This window comes from Rosa rugosa, chromosome 3 (assembly GCF_958449725.1).
Source record: "Rosa rugosa chromosome 3, drRosRugo1.1, whole genome shotgun sequence".
Lineage (NCBI taxonomy): Eukaryota > Viridiplantae > Streptophyta > Magnoliopsida > Rosales > Rosaceae > Rosa > Rosa rugosa.
In genome coordinates, this window is record NC_084822.1 from 38821968 (window position 1) to 38838611 (window position 16644).

A 16644-nucleotide genomic window follows, 5' to 3' on the forward strand; every position below is an offset into this window, starting at 1 on the left:
GCTGAAGGAACAGATGATCCTTCAATGTCATTTGCAAGCACTTGGAACCGAGACCCTTGATTGTCTACCTTCCTGCTACCAGAGGATTCATTCTTCAAATTATTCTTCTTTTTCTTATAGCTCACATCATTCCATGGCCCAAGGCCTACCACATTGGTACCATCTACATCTTTTACCATTTCAGCAATACTCTGATCCACCGGAGAATTGGAGACAGGAGCTGTCGGTTCCCTGGACACAACATTCTCATCGGTAGCAGTTTTGGTTGATATAACAGTGGCACTATCCTTCTCTTTGCTTTCTGGACAGTTTGCTTTTGTGTGCCCAACAATACCACAATTATAACAGAAAGTGGGCATACATTCATACTCTATTCTATACCAAGTGTTCTTCACCTGTAATTCAGCTCGCAAAGGTTTCGCTAAATCCAATTCAACACAAATTCTTGCATACTTACCTCTTGCTTGAGCAGCAGTATGCAGGTCCACTTTAACAGTCTCACCAAGGAGATTACCAATCTGAGTAAGAGAATCAAGCTTGAAATAACGGATATCCAGTCCAGCAATCCGTACCCAAACAGCTAGATGGGTAACACGATGGTTCATTGAATCAAAATCAGACTTCCATTTTTGCAGCGCCACATATTGTCCCGCAATCATCAGTGGTCCACCTGTTAGCACAAATTCCATATCTTCCTTCAACACAAATTTGACAAGAAAGAAATCATTGGGGATATCAATGAGAACCCAAGGACCTTTCAAATTCCATCTTGATTTGAGGCGATTCAGGAGAAAATTGTAGGTCATGGGCCTACCCAGCGGTTTGAGCACAATAGTATAACGCCAAGGCTTGCATAAATCCTCTTCCACCTTATCAGAAAATTGAATTGATGGACCTCGCTCCAGTTCACAAACCGTATAATCAGCCGCTGTGATTGGAGAGATAGCATCCAACCCCCTCACAGAGGGATCACAAACCTCAGTCCCAATCAGTGAGGCTTTGAAGTTCAGAGCTACCGGGATGGGCGCCGGTTCCGGTGAAGCCATCTCCATCTCAGACATGCTCCCTACTGTTTCAAGTCGTGCTCTCTTCTTCCCATCAGAGACATTAGTAGTAGCGTCTCCACCACTCTTCTCACGGGAAGACGAGGCAAAGACGAAGGGAAAGGCCGACGTCGCCACGGTGACAGCGCCGTCTAGCTCTGAGGTCGGGCTTCAAGACCCACGGTGGTTTTGCTCTTCCAAAGTCTGCCGGCAGAAATCACAGCTTCGTTCACCAATTCTATTCCTGGTTGTCTAGGCCTTCCAGACCTTCTCTGCCTCCTGTGGTAAATGAAAAATGCTTCCTTTTTACATATCCAATGGCTTGTTTTGCCTTTGCTTACTGAATCTGAATTTTGCATTTTTGGCTTGTTTTCTGATTCTAATCATGACCATTTTCCGTTGACGATTGTAAAAGCACTAAAGGTCTCTCCTTTATTGTTACCTTTTGTGGGTTGCTCTCGATCTCTGTATTCTACTTTCTCATATGTTTCCAGCGGGTTCCTCTATGTGGGGATCTGTAAAGTATTATAAAAACGTGGATTTGGCTCTGTTCATTGTATTTTATTAACTTATGTTTAAGCAGATTGGTTTATTTAACAGGTTGGGATTATTAGCTATTTTGGGATGGGTATGTGTTAAGTACCTCACAGAACCAGCCATATCAGAATATTTATATCCCAAAGATATAAATAAATGACAGATGCTGAAGTCATGTAGTTGAAGAAATTATTTGCTCTACTGAGATCTTCGTATTCTAGTTCCATATGGGACTGTTGAGCAATGCTTCTCTAGATAAATAGGGAATATGCATGTTTGAGTAACTATCAGGAATATTGTTGAGTAACTTGTAATAATTAACCATGACTACATCAAATTTCCGGTTCCTTGTAGCTTTTCTTCAGTTAATCATTGGTGGTACCAATTGAAAGTGAAATAAAATATTTGATCATCGACTAGTTGGTGGTATTTTATAGATATTGGTTTCCTCTCATGAGCCTTTGATCATCACAGTTGCTTATGAGTTTAGTTGAGGAATGGTAAACACTACTTGTTCTTTGTGTTGTAGTATATATGACTCATGTTGTAGTATGTATGAGTCATAGTATAAATGTCTATATCATGTAATAAGTACTTGAGTGTATAGATAGGTACTTGAGTGTATAAACATAGGTACTTGAGTGTATGAAGACTTGTGTGACATGCTTTATACCAAGAGGCAACAAGCATGGCAGATTTCATCATTGAATGCAAGTATGTGGAGCTGCAGCCCTCAATCAACAAGAGAAGATTGTTACCAAATTGAGTTTCTCTTAGAGCTTTCACACTAGCTATGTATTCCTATAAATACATTCCTTTGTGAGAAGAATAATACACATGAATTCTCATTCTCTCTGAATCGAAACTCTCTCTCTCTCTCTGTCAATTTTGATTATCCTTAAACACGTTATCAGCACGAAGTTGCTCTAGAATTAGAATCGAAAATTGACAAGAGTAGAGTTCATCATCAATCGAAGTCATTTTTCCAAACCTACAAAAAACCTCCAAAACCTAGCTCATATCAAAGCCATTGATCCCAGAAGCCCAGAACCGGCCTCAGAATCGCCGGAACCGGCCGGAAAAGGCCTGAACCGGCCACCGGAATTTTTGAACAGAACCAGACCGCTGCCAAGTGCTGCCGAGCAGCTGCGTAGCAGCTGCCGAGACCCTGCGCAGCAGCTGCCGAGAAGCTGCGCAGCAGCTGCCGAGAAGCTGCGCAGCAGCTGCCGAGCGACCTGCGCAGCAGCTGCCGAGACCCTGCTCAGCAGCTGCCGAGAAGCTGCGCAGCAGCTGCCGAGCGACCTGCGCAGCAGCTGCCGAGAAGCTGCGCAGCAGCTGCCGAGAAGCTGCGCAGCAGCTGCCGAGTCACCTGCCAAACACTTTTAAGTGATTTTCCTGTGCAGATCAGCCTGTTTGCACGCCCCGAAACATCTTGATAGGGACCTCAGATCAAAATCCTTCCTTCATCAACGTTGTTCGTCTATGTCTCTTCTATCTGACCTCCAAATTGTAGCCCTGTTGGAGTAGTTTTGAGACCTGTACACCATTCGAAGTGGGAGCTGTTCAGCACGCTCGTTCCTGTGCAGATCAGCCTGTTTGCACACCCTGAAACATCTTGTTCAGCACCTTTAATCAAAATACTTTCTTCATCAAAGTTCTTCATATATGTCTTTTCTATCTGACTTCAAAATTTCAGCCCTGTTGAAGTCGTTTTAAGACATGTACACCATTCAAAGTGGGAGCTATTCAGTATGATCGTTCCTGTGCAGATCAACCTGCTTGCACGCCGATAAACGTCCTTTTCGGGACATCTAATCAAAATAATTTCTTCATCAAAGTTGTTAATCTCTGTCTCTTATATCTTATCTCCAAATTTCAGCCCTGTTGGAGCAGTTTTGAGACCTGTATAACATTTGAAGTGCGATCTGTTCAGAAGCAAATTTGCTCCGAATTTCAACAAGTAAGTTTTAAAGATTAAAGTTCCTGTTTTGAGTTTGTATTCCTTTTTCTCTTCTTTTCAGGGACTTGTAATCAAAAAGCAGGAATTGTGGGATTCACTCTAAACGAACTAAGAGTGTTCGTAAATCAATGAACTAAGAGTGTTCATAATAATCGGACTAAGAGCGTCCGGAAAACATCAATTTATGGACTAAAAGTGGAATCGTGGTGATTCACTCTAAACGAACTAAGAGTGTTCGTAAATCAATGAACTAAGAGTGTTTATAATAATCGGACTAAGAGCGTCCGCAAAACATCAATTTATGGACTAAAAGTGGAATCGTGGGGATTCACTCTAAACGAACTAAGAGTGTTCGTAAATCAATGAACTAAGAGTGTTCATAATAATCGGACTAAGAGCATCCGCAAACATCATTGTTTTCATCTAAATCCAAATATTCTTGGAAATTGATTTCTTGGTAGCATAGCTCAGAAATCTTATTATTTTAGTTTTCGTGGAAGTTTAAACTCCGAAACTAATATATCTTATCTTCCTATTGTTCAGGATGTCGAATGAACCTAGACTCGATTTTCCAATGCTTGACTCAACAGGCTCGGAATACCATGGCTGGGTAACCAACGTTGAGAACCATCTCACTACGAGAGGGATATTGCCCATAATACAGGCACCTAACCAGGGCCTTGTGTTCCAACGAACACCCACAAAGCATGCTGCTCAAGTAATTATCTTGATGTGATACCATATGGATCAATTGAAGCATTGGTTCAAGCAATGCCATGCAAGTACCCAACTAGCTGCAAGCTACAAGGAGTATAGGCAATTGAGAGAGCAAGAAATCAATCTTGCTGAAGATGAAGATATCAATCTTGCTGAAGATGAAGATGGTGAAGATATCACTCTCACCACTGAGGACTTCAAAGTTGTAAAGAGCACGAGGATGCCGCAGACTTTGATTAGAATAGTCCTTTTCTATTTTCCAATAAAACGGCAAATGTGCCTTAGTCAACAAATGACAATTGTATTGACTCTTTCTCATGTGGCGTACCCAATGAAGTATGATGTCTAGGAAAGTAATTGAGATCGGGGTATTTAAGCGAGCCTCGCTCCACCAACATCTCTCTACTTCCCTGGTCATATTTCATTGGAATTACCAAACGGATTGGCAATTACAATTTGTATAAGTTTGATTTTATTTTGGAATAGATTTTGGAAACTTTGATGTAATCATTGGCTATTAATAAAGTGTCGCATTATTATTCAATATCATGGACATGTGTTAATTTCCGAACTTTATTACTTGAAAGATATAAGAGCCAATGATTTTCATGTGAAAACACATTGTAAGAATGGACAAGAGTTCCTTTGCATCGCCTCTAATGACTACGGACATAAACGAGTATTAGAGAAACTTATGTGTCGCTCTAGTGGGTTGCATGCAACCACTATTCGAGTCATTGAATCAAACCATGTCATAAGAGATGACTTATGGGATTCTGACACATATAGGCTTTGGCAAGACCGTTTGGGATATCCAGGTCGTGATATGATGTTCCATATATTAAAGACTTCACGGACATCCATTCCTCAAAACGAAAAGAAGTATGAACCAAAGATTGGTCCAAAGAGTTACTTCGTTTTGCAAAGCTTGCTCTTTAGCAAAGATAGGATCGAGACCATCCTATGCAAAGGACACTAAAGAAAATATACCATTCTTACAATTAATCCAAGGTGATATTTGTGGACCTATTCAACCAACTTGCGGACGTTTAAATATCTCATGATGTTGGTTGACACGCAAACACACTAATCACGTGTTGTGCCATTGTCCATCTATAAAAGCTTCTTATGCTATACTCATAGCACATATAATATGACAACGGGCTCACTCCCCGGATCATCCTATTTAGTCAATTGGATTTTGACTATGCTAGTGAGTATACATCGAAGATTTTCGATGGTTATTGCAAAGGGAGTGATGTTGGACATCACATTCCCATATACACACCTAAATGGTCTCGTGGAAATAACTACGATGGTAGTTCAGACATTGGCGATGCGCACCAATCTCTTTATATCCGCTTGGGGTGATGCAAATATCGCATACAACTATGCTAATTCCTCTATGACCTACCGCCACTCAATGTATCCCTGCGTTACAGCTAGTGACTGGGTACAAATATTTTGTACTTACGCACATTCGAGTGAGTCATTTATGTGCCAATGTGAGCCATTTATGTGCCAATTGCGCCGCCACAGCGCCTATGGTAGGTCCTTAAAAACAAGTGAGCAACTTAGTTGGAATTGAGACTCCAACAATCGTTAGCCACTTAATGCCATTGCAAGGCGATCTCCTTACCGTCTGATTTACGGATGTCACTTTGATGAGACAGTCTTCCCGTCGTTAGGGGGAGATAAGAACACGAATGTTCAGCAGGAACGACAGGAATTGTCGTGATCTGTCCCCACTATGTCTCATCTCGATCCCTATTAAAGTGACGAGATCACACACATTTGCTGCACAAATGCCTGCAAGGAAGGACGTCCCTATAAGAGGACGTAGCGCCACCCTACACAGAGGTAGGCAAGGCGCCAACGTCATAGAAAGTGGCACTCTGGCGTTACAGGCCATGGCCCCAGCTAGGATGCGTGGGAAGCCCGTGGATTCGAAGGATATTTTGGCATCCTTAGATCATCGACACTCAACATCCGTCTCATGAGTATCTTCTGGATTATGGTTATCGTTGGGGGACGCCTCAACGTCAGAACCTATTCCTGAGAATATAGAGCTCTATGAAAATTACACTAGTGTACATAAGACGTGGAATAGAAACTCCATCATAATTGATGATGTAGTTGCGCATTCTGTTGCGCATGAGTTTGTTGAGACCGATGATATCGAACCACGCTCCGTTGAAGCATGAATACCAACGTAGAGAAATTTAGCCTAAATGGAAAGATGCGATCCAGATTAAACGAAGAGGAAGGTCTTTGAGCCAGTGATGCCAACACCTCCTTACATAAAACCTATTGATTAATGGGTCTTCGTTAGAAAGCGTGTTGAGAAAACGAGATGGCAATCTCGCCTTATGGCGCAAGGCTTCTCACAAAACGCCCTGGAATTGACTACGATGAGACATATTCTCACGTAATGGATGACATTACATCCACTACCCTGTCAGTTTGGTAGTTTCCAAATAACTGAACATGCAGCTTATAAAAGTGGTCACTACGTATCTCTATGGGGATCTAGATACGGAATATACATGAAAGTTCATAGTGAAACTTTATTTACCCAAATCAAGTGGCTCTAGACCACGGAGCGCGTTTGCAATAGAATTGAAACGCTCACTAAAGTGACTACTTGATTGGGAAGGGATATGCCCGTGCGTTTCCATAACAAGTTTCGGATTCTATCACGGTTTTCATGTTGGACATGATCTTCATTAGAAGCCCTTAATGAGTTAAGGGAAACCGTTGAACACTTGAAATCCGAGTTTGAGATGAAGGATTTTTGGGGAAACACAATTAAGCCTCGGTTTTTGAACTTGAGCACCGTGTTGATAGATGCTTAGGCATTTTGACAAGGTCAAGCCTTCAAGCACCCCATGATCAATCGTAGTCTTGATCCTGAAAAGGATCCTCTTCGTCTGAATGGATGATCAGACGAAGATGTGCTAGAGAGGCTGAAGTGCCTTACTCAAGTACAATAAAGCGCATTATTGTACTTAGCTCAATGCACAAGACTGGACATCTCACTTTGCCATAAACTTGTTAGCTAAAGGTATAGCTCTGCGCCAACGCAACGCCATTAGATTGGTGTAAAAATATATCTTTCGGTACTTGAGATATACGATCGATATGGGCTTATTCTATCCCTATAGAGAGATGATGGATTCAGATCCATCACACACCAGAAACGCCGCCAAACGCTGGCCTGCGTATTCTATCCCTACCCCAAAACGACATAAGTGTTTTGGAAGGTTTTTGCTGATATTGGGTATCTCTTGACCCATACAAAGGTCTTCCCAGACTGGTGAAGTGTTCACCATGGGTATGACCGTGATATCTTGAAGGTCTATAGAATAGACCTTAGTCGCTATATCTTCGAACGATGCAGAGATTATTGCTCTTCACGAAGTGGTTCGTGAATGTATATGGATTGGATCCATAGTTACGCATGTTCGAATAGTTGTGGTTTGAAGTCTACCACAAGATGAGCCTACAAGCATTTAAGATAATGCTGCTTATTTTGAAACAAATGAAGCAAGGCTGCATGAAAAGCGACAACATCAAGCATAAAATCAGCAATAACAGACTCTCCTCAAAGATCAATAAGAGGGGGGGATGTCTACATATATGGTCTCAAAACGTGAAGAGTGTGTTGTGCTCTTTTTCCCTTTCGACCGAGATTATTTTTTGTCCCACAGGGTTTTTGTTACTCGGCAAGGTTTTTAATGAGGCAACGAGAGAAGCACCACGTTTGAGAGACACAAAGGAGATGTTGAAATCAGGGGGAGTATCCAGAAGTATACCCACTTGACCATCGTGTACTCTTTTTGTCCTTCGTCCAGGGTTATTTTGTCCCACTGGGTTTTGTTACCTGGCAAGGTTTTAACGAGGCACATCTTTAGCATGGTCGCCCCACTTATACTACATCCTGAAGATGTTTTGATTCAACATATATGCTTTTGCTCATCTTTTACCTTCGACCACGGGTTTTTCCCACTGGGTTTTCCGGGCAAGGTTTTGTTGCAGCAACTCTATTTGCATCCCTCTCATAGACATATTACCTACTTATGATGCTGATAAGAAGACTCCACTTATCTCTGAAGCTATGATATTGCATACTCCACACTCAACGCGCGTTGTGCTCTTTTTCTCCTTCGACCAAGGTTGTTTTTCCCACAGGGTTTTATTACTTGACAAGGTTTTTAACGAGGCAACTTCGAAGCGCACGGCATAGACAATACTATTGACATGAAATATCCAAGGGGGAGTGTTGTAGTATATATGACTCATGTTGTAGTATGTATGAGTCATAGTATAAATGTCTATATCATGTAATAAGTACTTGAGTGTATAGATAGGTACTTGAGTGTATAAACATAGGTACTTGAGTGTATGAAGACTTGTGTGACATGCTTTATACCAAGAGGCAACAAGCATGGCAGATTTCATCATTGAATGCAAGTATGTGGAGCTGCAGCCCTCAATCAACAAGAGAAGATTGTTACCAAATTGAGTTTCTCTTAGAGCTTTCACACTAGCTATGTATTCCTATAAATACATTCCTTTGTGAGAAGAATAATACACATGAATTCTCATTCTCTCTGAATCGAAACTCTCTCTCTCTCTCTGTCAATTTTGATTATCCTTAAACACTTTGAAATTTGTTGCCCTTTGATGCTGTTTCTCTCTTGTTACTTGCAATTTTGTTTTATAATGATAGTTCCTATTTATTAGTTCAGTATAATGAAACAAACTCCATTAAGAACAGTTTAGTTGCTAAGCTGTCCGTGTTGTGTACATCATTATAATTAGTCTGCTTCTTTTTTCTAGGAGTAATGTGCCACACAACAATGGCGAACGAGTGAGCTCTCTGGTAATGGATTTGGAATCAACCATGGTGAGCTTAAGAAGACAGAAACGCTTGAGGCCATGCTCTGGTAAATTACAGCTCAAATGAGCAGTACAAGATATGAGTAATTGCTTTTGTGGATACACGTGTTTTGTTCTGCTGCTTTTGATATCTTAGTCATACAAGTTTTCCGTTGTGTAATTCTGACTTGTCGGTGCTTCAAGATAATTTTCTAGTTTTGGTGACTATGAATCTGATTCAACAGGTTTTTGGTGTATGTTTACTTTCTTAATAAATTATTAGGCAATTTACCAAATAGATCTGTCCGTCTGTGCAGGAAGTAGTTCGGGTGTAGCTTCACTTCCTGGTTTTTGTGACAATGGAACTTCTCTTCAAGCTTCTACCCAGGAAAAACCTGATAATGTGCATCTCACACCTTCAAACAATGTAAATCAATCAGAGGAGGTAAGAATGCATTACTAATAAGTCTACATGCATCAGATGTACCAAACTTTTGTTTATCACCATGTTGACAAATGTCAGAATTCCTAGGTTGAGAGAAAAAGTCTGTGGAATGATACTTTCATCCTGATTTTGTTTGAAGACATGTTGATATTTCTAGTTTAGTAACTAATAATTATGAGCTTCTATGAAAATAACTGAAAAAACTTAACAATTTAGGAAAAGTATTGATATGATTTATACACTGGTGCTCTGGTTATAATAGAAATTAATACTTATTGCGATTGGTTCTGAAAGCAACTGGGCTATCTGGTGCATATGCTTTCCCGCTGATCATATTCTGTGTGTTTGTCGCTTTCTTCTGTTATGAAGTAGGAACTTTTAAGCAAGCATAGTAGATAATAATTTCTCAATCTAAGCTTAAGGAATCAATTTAGAAAGTGACTGCTGAATGTAGATCACGCTTCTCTATATGCATTAGCATCTAGCTTGTCTCTAAATGCATAATTAGTCTAAACTAGTACTTGAGGTAGTTACATCTGTTGATAGGAAAATATTGTAATTCTTGCTGTATTCTAAGCTTGATATATATCATTTTGGAAAGCCATCATTGAATGTAGGTCTTGTTTGATATCTAAATTTGCTTTTGCATAAAGGTCATATCTAGCCTCTATGTGAACCATTCGGCAGAAATAGTATAGTTAGTTATATACCATGTTTTGATATCGTGCATTCTTGAATTAAGCTGAGAGGGGAAACTGAGCTAGGTGTGAAACACAAACTTCCTTTTATACAAAACTTTCTTTTATTAACAAATAGGATCTGGACAGAAGTTCATTTGGATATCATAGCTTTAATAAGCCGAAATCACTAACTAGGTGATTTGGAAGTTGGAAAATAGTTTGAGATGTTGGTTCCCCGGACCTGCTTTCTGGTCAACTATGCTTTTTAAGTTTATACAGGAGCATGTTCCTACCATATATTCTTTACTATGACTGAACTAGAAAAGACAACTAAAAATATATAACTCCTGTCTGGAATAATCAACTTGAGAATTGAGATCCTAGAATCCCAGTCAGTCGTTTCTGGCTTTTTCTAATTAGTTAATGTGTAACATAAGGCTTCCCAAAATGAATCATTGAGAGACCCAGCAGCTGCTGAGAGGGTTTTGCTGGACCTACTTGGCCCTGCTTATACCAGGATTATGCAGGCGTATGCTGACTGCGGTCTGAAGAAGAACTTAGCTCACCATGCCCTTGCCGTAAGTGATTGTCCTCCAGAGTGTCATCATATTACTATTTCTGTGTGGTTTGAATAGTTTTGCAACTGATACTGCTGATTATTATTCAGTCCTGCCTCCATATTGCTATGTGGCTAAGGGTTACTGGGGATGCCTCTAAGGAGCGAGATGAAGCAATAGCTCATGTTGCAGAGCTGGAGAAAAGAGTTGGAAACTTTGTAGAAACCACTACCAAACAGGAGGCAGTAATCGAGTTTCTGAGGCAACAGGTCCTGGAATACTCTAGCATGAAGAGGGAGTATGAGTCCAAGCTTGATGGTTTGTTAAATGATGTTAGTCAGCAGAGGCAGAAGGCTGAAATGTGGGAGAGTAAGTGGAAGGAGCAGGAGGCCTTGCATCAGGTTAAGGCTACTCGTCTGGAGGAGTTTTCTTGTCACCTGGAAGAGGTCTTGAAGCAGCTTGGGGAAGCCAATGCTGACCTTTCTGAGGTCACTCAGGGCCTTCATGTGGCTAGGGAAGGTATTGAGAAGTTCACAGGTACCTTTACTCAGGCTGAGGTTAAAGTGAAGCAGCTCCAGAAGAGCTGTGAAATGTATAGGGTGCTTCGTGACATGGAGAAGGAAAAGCATACCAAAGAAAGGACTGCTCCAAGTGCTGAGCTCAAGGAGGATCTCCAGAGGAATGAAAACCATAAGCAGAACAAAGATGGTAACATGCTAACCAGGGAGATGATCAAAGAACTCAAAAAGAAGGTGATGAGGTGGGCCCAAGAAAAGTTTCAGGAGGAAGGTGAAGACCGGGACATGGATGGAGAGGGCTCTAATGCATCAAGGGAACAAGTGGAGGGCAGGGATGCTCTGTCTTTCTGGACGATTTGCAATCACTGCAAAATGTACTTTGAGTATCATAGGATTTATCAAAGTAACTTGCTCCTTTGCCAAAACTGTCACAATCTTTTTAATGCTTTAGAAGTTGCTCCACCGCCACAGGTTTCCAGGTCATCCAGTAGGTCTTCTCTCCAGCAACATTAAAATTCAACAGCCCATTCTTCATCGAAGGGGAAGGGTTCTGCTGCTGCATAGGTGGATAGAGAAGTGGACCTCCATGATGCTATATGAGCTAGTTTAGATTAATCAAAATTGGAAACAAAAGCCATGTTTTAGCAACCTATTTTCTTGTCTTATATGACTGACTAAACCTCTCCAAGCAAATCCCTGTTTGATTACTTTAGTAGTGGGATCTGCATGGTACAATAACAGTATTATCAAAGAAAAACTACTCATTAGCATAGTTTATTAAGTCAGTGCTCAGTTCATATTATCAAACACATGAAAGATTAAATTTATTAAAAGCTAACCCAATCTGGAAATTATATGTTGGCAGAAAGGCAGATGCAATCTTTCAAATGCTTGACAGTGAATCCTTCTAAGCTTTCCTCTTGTAGACTTGTAAAGTAAATTATACAGGTGCGAAGAGCAAGTACTCTTGCCATTTGTGAAGGGTAAAAACTCTGAACCCCTGAATCTAAAAATCGTTATTGTATGACTACTTTTATGTTGACGCAAAACTGATGATCAAGCTCTAGCGAGGAGATAGTTCTGTGATCGAAGCCTCACTTACTGAGTTTGGGACAGAGTTGCTCTTAGATCGACTTGAACCCATTATTCCTGGCATGCTGGATCCAATCATAAGAAATGATGGTTGTGAGGGTACTGGAAGAGTGAGGGAGTTGCTAGTAAGCATGTGAATAACCGAAGCCATGGTTGGCCTATCATCTATATTTTGTTGTACACATAGTAATCCGATATGGATGCATTTCATTATTTCAGTTCTTGAACCAGTCATCAAGCTGTTATCTATTAGATTTGAAGCTGCTGACCGTTCCCTCCAGCTTCTCCATGCCTGCAGAAACAAAATCAGACATTTTTCTTTTCATTAATTGCATTCAATATTTCAATTGTGGTATATATTAATTAGAGTGAGTTTATACTTTTTACTTGCATAGCTTAGATCTTCCACATTCTCTTCATGACGGAAAGAACTGTTTTTCTGTCCACTCACTATCTCCAGAACTAACACACCGAAGCTATAGACATCAGACTTGACAGAAAACAGTCCACGCATGACATACTGTGGAGCCATATATATATATATATATATATATATATATATATATATATATATATATATATATATATATATCTGCTACAGGAAAATCAGCAAGAAGAATGTTAACCTTTTTGAAGTTAGATGGATATTGTAGTTGTAAACATGAACTTGTAAGTTATTCATATGCCATTGTATAGGAGCTATAGATATCTATAGCCTGGTCTAGTACTTACTAGGTTCCTACAATTCGATTTGTTTCACTTCGCGCTTGATCAAGCAGGAACAATCTTGCCATTCCAAAATCTGCAATTTTGGGGTTTAATTAGTTCTGCATCTAACAAAATATTGCTAGCTTTGAGGTCACGATGGATAATTCTAAGATGAGAAGCTTCACGAAGGTAAAGCAGCCCTCGTCCAATGCCAAATATGATTTTGTAGCGACTATCCCAATCCAAATGTGTACGCTTGATTGCATCTACATTAAAAAAACAAAATTTTTGTAATGTTATCCTGTTGGAGTGCTCTCTTTTGGAAGTGTGTGTGTGTGTGTGTGTGAGAAAGACTTTTCTGATACATAAATCAAATAAAAGCACAATATGAGATTATTATGTTTACCGAATATGAATTGGTTGAGACTTGCGTTTGGGACATGCAAACTCGTAAACAAGAAGTCTTTCAGCTCCTTTCAAGCAGAAACCAAGGATCCTAACTAAATTTCGGTGTTGCAACTTGACTACAAACAAGACCTCATTTTTGAATTCTAAATCTCCTTGTGCAGAATCCTTGGAAAGCCTTTTCACGGCTACATCTTCGTGATTGAATAGCCTACCCTGCATTACTTCACCAAGATTCGAAGTTATCTTATTGCTCATTAGGCACATAAATCATATTGCATGTTACTCTATATAATGATCGATATTTCATTACCTTGTAAACAGCACCAAATCCTCCTCGTCCAAGCTTATTTTCTTCAGAGAAGTTATTAGTGGCAGCTTTAATGGAGTCAAAGTCGAATTGCAGGGCATCTGCACTTCTCATATCTGCAGATCTGCTTCTTGGTATAATGAGAAACACGTTTACAAAAACTAAATAAGTTTGATCACAAGAGGCTCTCCTTTTGGTTGATCAATAAGGTAACTAAAAACCAATCATACTCAACGTATACCTTGAATGAGTGTATGCTTTGTCTTCCTTGCTCTCCTATAGATGCAAAATGATACGAGTACGAGAGAAGCAAAGATTGGCACATCGATACTATGATAGTAGTAAGATACGTGTTACTCTTTTCATCTGCAAAAGATAAGAAATCTCTTCCCAATCAAAGCATTAAAGGTGATAGGGAAAAAGTCACAAACAGTAGCCCAATTTAAAATCATTCTACACTTTGGTACCTCATCTTCTAAGTATATCACTTTGGTACCTCAACTTATTACTTATGCACAGCATTCATATACGTCGTTAATAATACAGTTAACTCAAGTGTCATGTAGCTTTCTGTCATGGGTATTTTTGTAGTTTTATCTATTTATGTTTTCCCATAAAAAATCTCATGGTATTTGCCATTGAACAAAAACTCACTCTGTTAATTCACATATTTTTTTTTGAAAGGAATTCATATTTATTTTTATAAAAAAAAAAACAACAAAAACATTTGCTGCATCATTTTTCATTGCTGAGGAAACCAAACAACCATCGATATATATATATATATAACCCCTTAGCCCAACCCACCCTTACATATGTCAGTGAGAATAGAACTCATGACCTTTATAATATTGAAATTATAATTTATCAACAGGTCACAGCTAACCATGGATCTATATTTAAAGAGTAAGCAAATAACTATAACAACCATAGATCCTAAAAGTTTCTAGCAACTTCTACAACTTTACTAGACGATATGCTATGATTGGTATTGAAATTGATTATGCATAATGAATTGAAGAAGTATTTTTCCTTTTTTGTCTGAAGAGTTCTTCAATTAAAAGGGGAAAGGCTCAAAGCCCAAGACTTGAAAGAAAACCAGTATCTACCCAACAAATTACACTTGAAAAGATAAGATAAGATAAGATGATATAAAATCAACAATTAATAAAGCTAGCAGACAATCTGATCTCATCCAGGCCACTCTTTATTTGTGGATTAGCAGGCTGAAAAATGATAAATCTCTCACCTCTTCTCATTTTAATCATTCTGATTACTAGGATCATAGCAATAATTGTGGATTAGAAGGCTAAAAAATGATAAATCTCTCACCTCTTCTCATTTTAATTATTCTGTTTACTGGGATCATAATAATAAGTCAAAATTTCCAGTACAATAACTTAAATTGATTTTCCATAAACCAAAATATAATATTTTCCTTATTTTCCTTGATGACAGATTTTATTTTTAGCAAAAGGAAAGGAATTTTAGATCCCCTCCCATGGAATTTTTGGTGGGAAAACATAAATAGACGAAAATACCTACTGCAGAAGATGAGGTACTAATGTTATGCATATCTTTTTCCCCGGGTGATATATAATACTCTCAATAGAACACAGAGAACTATTCCGCTTGAATACTTAGGTCTCATTTGGTTCGCGAAATTGGAGTATTAGGAAAGGAAGCTCAACTATTTTTTGCTTTTGAATCCAAAAGGAAACAAAACACTTTCATAAAGGAAGAGAAAATGTGGGGAAAATGGTTCATTCCATTCCCGAATGGATTTATCCCTTAGCCAAGGTAACCATGGCATTCACTTTAGACCTCAGGCTCCGGGAGGCCTCATATATTTCTAATTCAACGGGAAAAAATCACAAACGATCATTAAGTTATAACCCGTTCGACATTTAACTCACTGATTTTTCAAAAATATCGCTTAACTCACTCACATAATTTTTGTTTTTTTATAGTTTTAAGATAATTTCAAATAAAAAAGAAATTTTAAAAAGATATGAATTTTAATTTGAAAAAAAAAAATCTGTTTTTTTTTTTGTGCGGTAATTGCCACCCTACTAACTACTTTGTTTACCCTACATTCTCTTCTCACCATACATATATTTTTTTTAATTTTAAGTTTACTTTGTTCACCCATTTACAGTACCTAAAAGGCTAAAATACCATTTTCCAATAGATGGTTTAATTTGCGTGTACTGCATTCCCCATCTGCCAACTAGAAGCATAAATATATAACATGAAGTTGTAGGCTACCACATCTTTGACAGGCATTTTATCAAACGCTTTGCGGGCATCCACTACAATTCTAATAGAAGAATACATTTTCAGCAGAGTAGTTTGGATGAAAAGATGGTTAGAAAACCCAGATTTTAGTGTCTAGCTATTTGTGGATTGCTAACCCTATACCCAAGTAAGAAGCATTACCTGCTGCTTTCAGCGAAACAGGAAATGTATAAATATCAGCAAAGAGACCAAGTCTTTGCATGTTTTCATACGACCGAATTGCATGCTCTGCGTTCCCCTCAAGCACTTGAGTCTTTATAATATTATTCCATCTTTGAAGGTCCATCGAAGCCAACATGCAACAAATGGAGTTGCAGGTCACAAGAGCCATCTCAAAACATTAACAAGGGAAGGAAACTAAAGCTAGACGATATAGCTAGAAGATGACAAGCTAGGTACGTGGATGATATTTATCAAAGCTACAAGACAAAAAAATACTATCCATATGAGAGAACACAGACAGATACAAATTCCAGATCAAGTACTTTGGTAC

The 16644-nt window shown here is 39.1% G+C and overlaps 1 protein-coding gene, 1 long non-coding RNA gene and 1 pseudogene across 2 annotated transcripts; 2 read left to right on the forward strand and 1 right to left on the reverse strand.

The window, feature by feature from the left end:
• Positions 1-1273: 1273 nt before the first annotated feature.
• LOC133735445 (uncharacterized) lies at positions 1274-12052 on the forward strand. Its single transcript, XM_062162851.1, has 5 exons — positions 1274-1327; positions 9100-9206; positions 9456-9583; positions 10701-10841; positions 10931-12052. Exons 2-5 carry the CDS (start codon positions 9146-9148, stop codon positions 11849-11851), a joined length of 1251 nt encoding a protein of 416 aa, XP_062018835.1. The 5' UTR covers positions 1274-1327; positions 9100-9145; the 3' UTR covers positions 11852-12052.
• On the forward strand, positions 3405-4764 carry LOC133740771 (uncharacterized). The gene is made up of 2 exons (XR_009861399.1): positions 3405-3540; positions 4084-4764. It is a non-coding gene; the product is annotated as an uncharacterized LOC133740771 (long non-coding RNA).
• A 202-nt stretch (positions 12053-12254) lies between the features above and the next one.
• On the reverse strand, positions 12255-13972 carry LOC133735446 (cysteine-rich receptor-like protein kinase 44; annotated as a pseudogene).
• Between the last annotated feature and the right edge of the window lie 2672 nt (positions 13973-16644).